General features: G+C 33.7%; 1 protein-coding gene across 1 annotated transcript in view; it reads right to left on the bottom strand.

The window, feature by feature from the left end:
- Positions 1-6,852: 6,852 nt before the first annotated feature.
- The window catches only part of mbc (dedicator of cytokinesis protein myoblast city), a 62,216-nt gene continuing 56,532 nt past the window's right edge, over positions 6,853-12,536 (bottom strand). The window contains exons 37-38 of the mRNA XM_073080037.1: positions 8,730-8,838; positions 6,853-7,634 (exon numbers count right to left, since the gene is read on the bottom strand). Of these exons, the coding sequence (XP_072936138.1) occupies positions 7,366-7,634; positions 8,730-8,838 (378 nt within the window). The 3' untranslated portion in view covers positions 6,853-7,365. The remainder of the gene's footprint in view (positions 7,635-8,729; positions 8,839-12,536) is intronic.

Genomic DNA, 12,536 nt, shown 5'->3' on the forward strand with positions numbered 1-12,536 from the left:
CTCTACCCTGGAGGAGCAGTTTTCGCTCCTCCCACACCATGTAGTGTTTACGACGGTATGCGACCACACATACCGCCGTCCTTCCCGGGGTCGCTAGCTGGACGGTTCGAGCTCCCACTCTTGCCGCCCGCAACCCCGGAAGCCCCCTTTTAGTCGCCTCCTACGACAGGCAGGGGATACCGTAGCCCTATTCTAGTCCCGGAACTACAGGGACAGTGCAAATGGTACCTACACATTTTGTCACCTTTTCTATTAAAATCAGGTATTCCATTTATGTCTACTTCAAATAAAATACGTCAAAAGTGTTAATTTATATACTTACATAGGGATTAATGTTTGTTGCAAATATTTATGCATGTACTTCCCATCTTTAGTTAGTTTTTGGGTGACGATAATGGGTACGCAATCATGTAAATACATCCTTAATAAGTATACAAAGTGTCATCGTCAGGCCATTATTACCCAATGCTAGGCGTAAGTCCTTAAAGTCTCAGGACCAGAGTAAAGCTAAGGTACCTTCAGCCTATCGTAAGAAGAGACTAAAACGAGACTTCTGGGGTTGCGAGCTGCAAAAGTTTGAGCTCGGACTGCCCAACCAGCGATCCTAGGACGACGATATGTACCCTATACAATTATAGCCCCTGATGATGGGGGAGAAACTTAAGCTATTCCATAGTAGAGCACGATACCACCGCGTTCAGGGTCTTCGTTGGTTCACGTAGTTCTGTATGTAGCGCCAAAGAGGGCTACCGATATATGGCTACCCTTATTGAGTAGGAATGATCTACATAGAAATACGAGGTACAGCAGCAGCTTTAGACGCTAGTTTAAGACAGAAAAAAAATGCCTACCGTCGCTGCCTAACTCTAAAAAGTGGCTGTTATGATACTAAAGTCGGGAATTTCCTTCAGTTGGACGCCAAATATAATCCTGTAATCCTATTAAAGACATCACAAAGTATTTAATAAATAAACTTTGCAAATGAGAGCATCTAGTGATTAAGCACTCACTTATTCGCTACATTTCGTACGTGATTACTAATACACGTCACGAGATGAGAAAATAAAGTTGTTAAATATTTGTTCACGTCTGTTTTGTCAGTAATTTGGTAACCATATTTGACGGAATTTGTTTTGGCGATTAGTGAAGATGTGAGTTATTGGGTCATGCCTTGATATCATAGCATTGTTTCTGTTAACAATAAGTAAATAGTAGTAAATATACTTACTACGCAAAGAAAAATTGATTTTTTGGATTTTTTTGTATATAGGCGTAGATCTCTATACGGGTAGTTGTAAGTGATTATTCAAAAAATCCGAAATTTCTATTGTCTCTAATGAAGTCCACGGGCATTGATAACTTAAAAACTTAACAAAAATAAAGTTTTCCTATAAAAAATAGGTAGGTACGAATAATTGCATGGTACGAAAAATGTTATACGGATTGAAAACAGCAAGTTACTAAATTTAGTTAACCTGCTTCGCCTATTATCTTATTAGGTGAAGGTTCCCAAATTACCAAACCTCTCCTTCTCTCATAAACAAATGTCGTAATAGTAAGTAAATAAAAAAATATGGTTAAGTAATAAATAAATGGGTACATAAATATTTTTTATTTACATTAACAAGAATATATATTTAATAAGCTGTTCTTGAGAACGCAATTTTGTATTTCCTTTTACACATCGGTCTTTATTATCATCTAACAATTACAATAGTTATTAATAACGATAATCAATCTATCAATTGGCCTACAAAAAACGAAATTTGATAATTATTTCATAATAGAACCGCGTTTCAAAACCTGTGGTCCGCGGACCCCTGGGGCTCCGCGAGTATATGTAAGGGGGTCCGCGGTGTCATCTTCGGACCATACGTAAATTGCTCATTAAATGCAAAACAGTCGCTAAACGAAAAATCAGCAAACCAGTTTTATTAGAAAAACGTGATGTAAGCACACGGTATTTTAAAAAATTAAAAAAGATGCGTCCTATGATGTATCACTATTATTAATCAAAAAAAAAAAGAAATACATAAATCGGTCTTTCAAATTTTGTTTTGGCGGGGACTGTTTTTTTTTTTGCTCTTCATTTTATTAAGGGGCGTCCGTGAAAAATGTGTTTGATTTCCTAAGGGTCCGTGGACTGAAAAAGGTTGGGAAACGCTGTACTAGAACTTGCTAGATTTAACAAGCGTAATTTGGAATCCTTCGAGTATTGACTGCGGGCGACACCGCCGTACTTATAGATAATTTTTAAACAGATATTCCAAGTGAGCTTGTAGAAATAAAACAAAGAATCATTTTAAAATATCTATTTATTGCTGGTAATTCAATGCGACTTACAACAGATATAAATCTGTTAAATAATATCTAAGTTTAAAATAATAAAATACAAGTCAATATACAAAAGAATTTCCATAATTTTTGGTGCTATCCATGGCCTATGCGTTTAAATAAAAATAACTAAAGAGCCTAAAATCTAAATCAAGAAACAGTTTCTCAAAAAAAGCAATAAGTTTTGTAAACTACTTTATGTACATAAAATTACAAAAATCGGGTGAATTACAAATTTTAAATAAATTTAAATAGAATTGGGCCTTATTTTCTTTTGTAAGTAATCAAATCATACATAAATCAGATTTATAATTATACATTTATGATACCTTCTAATTAAAATCGTCAATAGAATCCTTCTATATTATTTTAGAACATACTAGAAGGCACGGTGTTAATAGAATTAGTTTTATTATAGCTAAATATAATATAAATAAATCTTTATACGTATTACAATTGTGTAAAGTTTATAATAGTATAATGGAAGCACAATTCTACTAAAAGTTTTGCAATAAATATATAACATATTTAAACCGTTTCTTTACTATTAATTTTAGTCCGTTATTAATACTTAATCTACGCAAATTCCTTACCGAAGATTTAAAACTTACAATTTTTAGTTTGAAGTAATTTTCAATTTTCTATCTTTAGTTGGAAGAACATTAGATAGATTGAATATTGATAACGGGCGTTAATAATTATTCCATCGATTACTATTACATATTCTACTATTTAGTTAATAGAATACGTCCCCTAAAATATACTTTTCTAATAAACAACCCTGAATTGTGACAAGTTATTTTACAATGTTAATAAAATTATTGTATCCCTACAATTTTTTAAAATATCAAATATTCTTGCGATAATATTTCAAGCCTCTTAAATATGAACAGTTTTAAAATGAAAACAATTAACTTTACATAAAATATTGAAATGACTTATTTTCAAGGCAGTAAAAATATAATTTAATTGAAAGGTGTAATCTTTTGATCGTCTTAAAAATAACATTAAAGACATACAATTACATTGGATTAAAAATAAGTACACATATGTGTACAAAATATAGTCAAAAAAGTAAAGTTTAAGTCAGTTACACAAAATTATACAATTCAATTAAAATAGAAATATACACAGTGTATAAAGTTTTCTTTCAGAGTATAAAAATTTAATGAGGAATAAGTTATAACATTACCATTACAAATTAAATTAAATGAAATATAAATTAGCGTAAAAATGGTTTATACACTTCGATTATCACGATCGATTGATACACTTGTTCACGTGGGTCTATGTGCGATATAGTTCGCGCCAAACTGCTAGTCCGCTCTGAAGTTGTTGCGAGCAGGTGTAGTCATACAATTTGCCATGGCTCCATCCATCATTTGCGATCCATTTCTATATTCAGAGCGGACTAGCAGTTTTACGCGGACTATACTTTCGTACACAATATGTTTGACTGTGGCGCCCTCCAGTTGTCACTGAATAAGACGTATTGTCGTCGTAAACAAAAAAATATCTTTCTATTTACTATGAGAAGTAAAAAAAAACTACATTCCATATAACACAAAGAAAAAGCACGCAGCTCCGCGTGTTTAAATAAAATGACACAAATAGTCAATATACGGTATAATTTGATACATTGCATAATAAAGCCAACTACTTAAAAATCCATCTATCAATTAATCTTTCATAAAAAATCTACTTTACAGTACATAAAACTAGATTTTGATCAATATTATTGATTGTATTGAAACCACTTTTAAAAAGACAAGTGGGATGACGTAATGGATTTGGCACCTATGTGTATGGATCTAATTGTGTGGGTATGTATATTTAATACATAAAAGCAACTTGATTTAATAAGTTCACTGATTCGTAACGAGTTGTGTCCGTAATCCACGTTAAATAATTTAGGCATGTATTTAAATTTATATTCACAGTCTCATGTTTGCATGTCCGTGTGACGGTCCCCTATAAGACGTCATACTTAGGGCGCATTGAAGAAAGAATAATATTCGCGATTTTTTAGAATTGAACAACTTTGAAACATTTTAATAAAACTGACTAGTGTTGAAGGAGTCTAACCAATATGGTAACTATAACGCAAAAAACGTATAAAAAGAATACGAAATTTTTTCTGCACAACGTTTCATTTCTATAAAACATTAATTTTATATTTTTTTTATCCTGAAGTTATTGAACAACTACTCTTACTTTAACTGAAATAGTCATTAGAGTCATTGCAGTCGCAATAAAACACAAAAACGTTACATATTTTCATACCTTATGCTATACATAATGAAGAAAGTTTTATTATTATACTCGTCTATTGGCTTCTTAGTTCGTGTATGTGTATACACTCGGTACACTTGTGTCTGTAAGTTTGTTTGTATGTATTAAGCACTGAGCTTTAGAACATAGAAACCGAGGCTACAGACAGGGAAATTACTAACCAAACATTAAATCCTAGTTTATATAGTGCTTCTTAATCCGTACACATTTGTTCGGTATTAGGTACATATTATAATAATTTACCTTATCACACTTATTGTTGTCTGGTAAGACTTGTCATAATTAAAATGTTATATAATGTGATGAATTTATTAGCGGTTTAAAGCATGTTACTACTCGGTTGTTCGATGATTCTACGGGTTTCTATGATTTTCGCTTTAAAAGTATTTAATGAGTAAGTAAACATATGATATATGTATTCCCGTGGAGGCATTATGGCCACCTTGATGGTTTCTGTCAATCCTGCCTTTCTAAAGTAAAATAACACAGTACAAGTATATTACTTGGAAAGTATAAAGGAAAATTTCTTTATTTATATAATTCAACATAAATAAGTTTTCCTCTATATTTAAATATTTATATTAGAATGACAGTTTTCCAGTTTTCTACAACACGTCACTAAGATGAGACTTTGTTTTGCCATTTTTTTATATTATCACTATTTATTATTTTCTTCACTGAACCATTGACGAACTAATCAAATGCAATATTACGTAATTATTTTCGATACTATAAAAAGAATCGATTTTTATTCAACATGTTTAACAATTTAACTAAATCGCAGCAACTGTTAATTGTAGCATCCATACGATTTAAGTTGTACAAACCGTTGATAATATACTCAATAGCAGTACCTAAAATCATAATGCATAGTGTTGAGTCTATTTAGTTAGTTAGTCTATGTTCATAACAAATTTTCTTATAGTTTCTAAAGTATGAAAATTTTAAAACCTTTCCTTAAAAATATAAATATTGATTTTTCTTAAATAAAAATTACAAAATGTACGAAACAGAATATGACACCTTTTGTATATACACACAAAAACTTTGGGGCTTATGGCATCGAGTTGTTTATCACACAAAAATGATAACTAAATGAATAAATAATATTTTACTAATAAATAACATTCATTATGAATCTCTAAAGCATTTCGGTGGCCAAAGTTTCTGAAATAAATAAATATTTTTATTACAAAACGAAAAAGGAAAAAGTAACTACTTTTGTTCCTATCATTCCCGCTAGGGGGCGCCATCATTGTTTATCGTGATGACGTTTTTGTCTGACAAAACAAATTTTAGTTTTATGTTTATTTTTTATTATTATTTCTATGTACCCCTATTGAAATATGAATTACAATTACAATTTACGAGGCGATACTAAGATTTTTAATTATTACGATATTTTTTTTTTATTAACACCACACATAAAAATGAAAATCTTTGCTTAATCATCCAAATATCGTACATATCAATCTCTGTGTGCGTCATAACGCGAAATACGCTATATTTGATACCAAAACGTGGTAGATCCCAAAGAAATAATCAAGCAATGTTGATTGGTATTTATCACCAATGGCAATTGGTACGTCATTAAATCACTTGTTCAGTTTTGTAGCTCTTTTACTACTATCGTTTGGAGCCATCCATAAATTACGTCACACGAATCTCTTAATATTTGATCCCTCCCTTGTCACAATTGTTCACTTTTTGTGAGACTACCCTCCCTAGTGACGTCATAAATTTTTCTTTTTTGGCTTTAGACATTATTATAATTAACTAATTATTAGAAGAGAACTTTCGAAATTATTTCTATTTAGAACATATACATACTAAAATTGTAGGTAACATATTAAGTTTTAAAATGTGACGTCACGAAATTTAAAACTCCCCACCCCTTCTAACAAAACTCCACAGTTCATCGACCCTCTCCCACCCAATCAACGTGTGACGTAATTTATGGAGGACCCCTTTTTAAAGCAAAATCGTCCTATATTTGACGGGGTGAGATGATTCCAGAACATAAGAAACCATTATATAAATAAATCAATGCAAGTGAAACTCGTGGGTAAAAGTAAATATCATTATTATATACATAAGGATTACCTCTGTATATATACTCATTCACTGGGGTTTAAACTGCTTTGCATACTTTATATAACAATTACATAAATTATACAAACCTAGAATATACTAAAATAATATTGTCAAACTTACGTACACCTAAACGTACTATGATAGGTTATTAACAATAATATCTATGTAATATCTAACGCTTATATACCAATTTGTACAAATATGACATCTATTTATACACATTACAAGGGATTAAGCTTTGTAATTGATTATGAACTAAGATTGTAATGTAAAAAGATAGAAACTTTACTGACCATATCAAAATATAAAATAAGATATCGTTTTGACATTTAAATGAAAATGCCGAAAAAATACTCTCATAATCTAAAATTGGATTTTGTAATTTAAAATAACTGTAGCTTTGAAAATTGTAGCAACAATTTAAAAATTGTTACCAATACTTGAAGTTGGAGCATCGCTTAAAAGATACATATTTAAGATACATATACATATTTAACTTCTTTTTGTATTTCAAAAATTTGGTGGTACAGATTTTTCTTTGTGCAAGTTCGACTCGCACTGGCCTAATTATTTTTGGGTCTGGAGGAAGTGAGGTTGGGAGACTTTGTAAGTAAGATAGGCTAAGTAAAGATAAGCTTTGTGACGTCAAGCGGTACTTTGATTTTTCTTCTTAGGCGGTGGGGTGGGGGCTTTCTCATTACAAGGTGGCATTGGAAGTTTATCAGTGCGTCGCTTGGATTGATACAGGTAGGATTGGCGGGGTGATACGACCAGGTCGTAGTTGTGCCTCGCGGGCAACGAGTGCGGGTTCGATTCCGCGTTGTTGTTCTCGGCGTCGAGGTCCACACTCCGCGGGTTCACTTTTACCGGCAGCGGCGGCGGCTCTTCGTCATCCTGGTTTGAGTCTGTCGTGCCTGGGGAGCAAAAAAAAAGTCAAAAATGTGTTAAGTGTTTTTGAATGTGGTAGAACCCTCTGTGGTTCGATTCCAGCGGCAGCACCGCTACACCTATTTCTGCCTCATAACAGCAGTGTTAAACGCTGTTGTGTTCTGGTTTGGAGGTTGTCGCAAAGGAGACATATTTCCGAGGCGTTCCAGCTTAGTTCTCAGGGGTAGCGGCGCATCTGTGTCTGACCTCAGGCAGAAATATCTAATCCTATCTGGGGTTGATTACAGATGTACATGGACGGCAGTAGCCACTTACCATCAGGTGGACTGCATGCTCGTCCGCTACTCCTATATTATAAAATAAAACCTGCACTTAGCCAGCTTCGTTGATAACCTAAACCATCTTAATTATAAGAGATCCTATTACAATAGTGGGTTGATGATGTCCCTTGAAAAGTATGTTTACAATTAAATCAATTTAATAAAAAATGTCTGTACTAAAATAAATTAACTGCACACAAAATTTGTTCACCCTCACTCTATGTATGTTTCTTGAACCATCAAAGCTTTTGACTATAATTTGAGTTTATGAAGTATTCGACCCTTATTTGTACATTCAGAGTTACCGAAGGATAAATGTTATCTGGTAAGTTCATGAAACTTCATCGTTACATATGAAGTTAAAAATCACTTGTAAACAATTTGTTGACTACACCACTTAATGATAACCAACTTATTCAATGTTTTATAGTCCGCGCCAAACTTCTAGTCCGCTCGGAAGTTGTTGCGCGCAAGTTTAGTTAGCATATACCTACTCCATAACGTAAGGGCACACTAGCTGCGTTATGTTCCCACGGACGAGAGCGCGCAGCGGAGGGTGCCGGGGATGTCCCACGCTGTCTTCGTCCCACTAATACTTTGTTGTTACTGTTGCGACGCGACCCGTTTCTATATTCAGAGCGGACTAGAAGTTTGGCGCGGACTCTGCCTAACAAAGATCGAAAGACAATTACTGTCACTACCACTACTACTACTAGAATAATCGCTATGTCTCGACCTAAAAAAGCCTAGCAACATATCGCACGATCAAAGCATCACGAAAGCTTCGCCTTAGCAACTCACCCATAGAGTCTCTGTTGGAGGGCGGCTCGGAGGACGTGAGGAAGCTCGCGCGCTGCGACAGCCGCCGCTCGCGCTCCACGTCGGCGCGTAAGGGACGCTCCGAGAACAGCTGGAAGGGTTACATATTAATTACGCAAGGTGAAGGGTTCAGAGAAATATCAAATAATCTTTATATTAACCGGACTATTTCGTAGTTCATATAAGTATACTAATGGTAGAAGGGTAGGACGTGAATGTTACTATTATTTTTTAAATCTGACTTGATGAAGAAAAACTGATTAAGAAACAGCGTAGCGAAAAACAGAAGAAGGCGATAGTAGCCAAAATGAAGTGAAGATACAAATAGTTAACGAATTCTCATTGAGCTATATAATTAGTTGAAGAAATATGCTAGTTTGCATAATATCGTGGTAGTGATATTAGAAGTTTATATATATGGATATGGATGGTTCTTTTTTAAAGGAAAGTCATTAAGGAATGGAAGTAAAGGACTAAACCAGAAGATATTCCATAATTTTAAATGCAAAGTTATTCATTGACGGTACACACAGACCACAGCCATACACGAGGGCTACTACAAAACTCTTAATTTGTAGGGAAGGTTTATGTCCAAAACGAGACTTACACAAACTGTAAGGCGATATAAGATTATATTTCAGAGTACTTATAGCACAGATAATTTTGAGCTCAAGTCTGAGTTCGAATCCCGATTTTGATTTACATGTTATATTTTAACAAATAATAAGAATAAGTATTATTTGTTTCTCTTGAATCTATGTTCATTAAAAAAATTTAGTCTTCCAAACCGCACGTGGTCAGAATTATGGACATCAATCTTTCTTACTTTTCTTTAAGATCTGTGACTTTATCTGGCATTGTAACAATTAAATTACTTAACAGTGAAGCGTGCAGTGTTGTTATAATTCTTAAATACGAGCCCAATTTAAATTGATCCTTTCATTAAACTGTTTGTTCTAGACGAATATTTAAGCATGTACATAAAATATATCAAACAATTGTAGAAACAAATATAAATTGACCATTCTGCCATTAACATTATTATGTATTATTAGTGTTACTTTCAATTTATTTTTAAGTTATATCCCGAAAATACCAAATTTCAAAAATATTAAGTAAAATGACATGATTCTAAAAAGTGACTAATAGTGACTCACTGGCAACCCTACGGGCCTAAATCGCTTTTACTATAACAATATAAAGTAGGAAATTGCAAAGCCGTTAAGTCGATGCCACAGAACATGAACAAGATAGAGTGTGAATAACCAGAGATTGTTGTGATTTATTATTCTTATACAATTATACACAAAAATACATTTTCCCTTTACCCTTCATGACATGTACATGTTAGTGTAAAGCTAGCAGAGTTAGTATGTTATTAGAAAGTTAGTCAATCCACAAACATTGACAAAAAACAAACTATATTTTTAACAAACCGAACACCGTTTTTTTTGATAAACATCATTCTCCGCCTGCAAATTATAGAGACAGAAAGATAGTACAATACGATACAACAAATTACATCGACAACATAAGCTATATACATTGTATAATTTATATGTATTACTCGTCGGAAATATCTATGCACCCGGCGTAATGACGTCATGCGAACTGGAGAGATAGCAAAAAAATCGAGATTTAAAAAGATAAGATATATTTTTTATTAGAGTGTCAATATTTCGTCTATTTTTTAAAATTTCATATAACTTTGAATTCAAACTGTACCTACTTTATAAATTAATGAATAATGATAAAAAAATAAAACTATTAAATTGAAACAAAAAAGTTTTATTTCCATTTAAGTAAATAATACACAGAAACGGACGTGGCGATACTACTCTGAAAAAGCCTCAACACCAGACATTGTTGTAACGCTGTCGTTGTCATCATCTTCTTCATTACTTAAAATGTTATCTTGGGTTTCGCTTTCGCTTTCACTATCTTCTCCTCCTAAAGAAATTATTAATTCGCGTTCTTCAAGTTCGTACAACCTGTCGTTATGCCAAAACTTATCTCTTAGGCGATCAACATGATTGCATTCTTTTTTCCAATCTTCCGGGGATATATTTTGGATTGCTTCCTTTGTTAATCTTTCTATGTCTTTTTCTAATTGGTCTACATTTTTGTCTGCCACCCTTTGCTTTATCAAATTCCAAATATACTCAATAGGGTTTAGATCGCAGTGGTATGGTGGCAGACGTAATACCTCATGCCCATGAGCTCTAAATATTTCGTCGATGAAATATACCTTTATTGGCTTATTTCTTTTAATCAACATATAAAGTTCTCTTTTAGTCATTTTGTCATTAAATTCGATGTAATGTTCATGCAGCCACGTTTGCATTTCGTTTTTACGTGCACTGTAATTTGGCGGCTTGTTCGCCTGCTTACTATGATAGGGCGCGTTGTCCATGACAATTATTCCGTTTGGTGGAAGATTCGGTATCAATTTCTCTTTGATCCATTTTGTAAAATTGGACGCATCCATTTCATTGTGGTAATCGCCGGTTGTTGATTTACACTTATAGAGGAGCTCAGCTCCTTGTACGAAACCGTTCTCATTACCTGCGTGTACCACAATCCAGCGCTGACCAGGAGAATGATTTTTTCTAATGCTGGAATCACTACTATTTTGCCAACACTTCGAGACAGTGTAGTGCGAATGTATCCAGGTTTCGTCGATGAATGTCACTGGTTTTTTTTCGGCACCACTTTCGTCATTTTCTTTTAGCCTCCTAAGATATTTTGCTCTCCAGGCTGCTATTTCAGGTCTTTGAATCAATAAATCACGTTTTCGTTTACATTTTTTAAACCTGTACCCCAAAGATTTTATAAGTATGTTTCTTAGGGCGTCTTTTTGGCCGGGAAAGTTGAGCTCCTGTTTGGCTATTCTCAGAATCTTCTTTAAAGTTGGTATTTCTTTTCTTGTGGTATAAAAACTTTCAACCAAAGAGCGTATCGCACATAATTCAAAATTGTCTAGATCTATTTTCTTTTTGTATTATTTACGCTTTTTTCCCGGTGTTGAGAGCTTGATAGTGTCCGTGGTAACTGAAGCTGAAGTACTTGGTTGTGGATCTTGTGGATCGAAGGACGTGTTTGTGTTAATGTTTTCCTGAACATTCACCTCTCTCGTTGTTTCTGCCAAACTTTGTAATCTTTTTGCTTCACTTTTTATATTCATTATTGTCCTTTTAGATAAACCAGTCGCTGCACACGCCCTTTTTATTGATTGTTCAACCGGAATAATTAAAGAACCGTGTTGTTTTTCATTTTCAAAGAATTGGATTACTTTGAGCACTAAATTCCGCTCTGCACTATGTATAGTCCTACCCATTTTTCAGAACTAAATAGGTACTTTATTAATATTTCACCAAACGGAGAAATAATAAAAAATAATGCGATGACGAAAGCAAGAATAATAATACACGTGCGTCGGCGCTTGCGTTGGCAACGGTACTAGACAGGCGAGAACGGCGTGAGGTGCGGGGAAGCGCGAGGGGAAGCGCATTCCAGCAAGGTGCACAGATATTTCCGACGGCTTATAGTTAATACCAATATTTTTAAATTTTAATGGGCCTATACACAAATATTTTTCTGTCTAAAATTAAAAAAGTTGTAAGCAATAACTGAGGCATTGCTTTTAGTTTTGCCGATGCGATATTGTTTCGTATTGTACATTCATTAAAATAAAAAGAACATGCTGCCTATGTATTATGACGTCATAAATATAGAACTGGTTACAGCCGGTTACTGCAGCCAATAGACATTTCACTACTACATTCTAAC

The sequence above is a fragment of the Epargyreus clarus genome, unplaced genomic scaffold (genome assembly GCF_041222505.1).
Source record: "Epargyreus clarus isolate Ecla_fem2 unplaced genomic scaffold, WU_Ecla_fem_2.2 ptg000002l, whole genome shotgun sequence".
Lineage (NCBI taxonomy): Eukaryota > Metazoa > Arthropoda > Insecta > Lepidoptera > Hesperiidae > Epargyreus > Epargyreus clarus.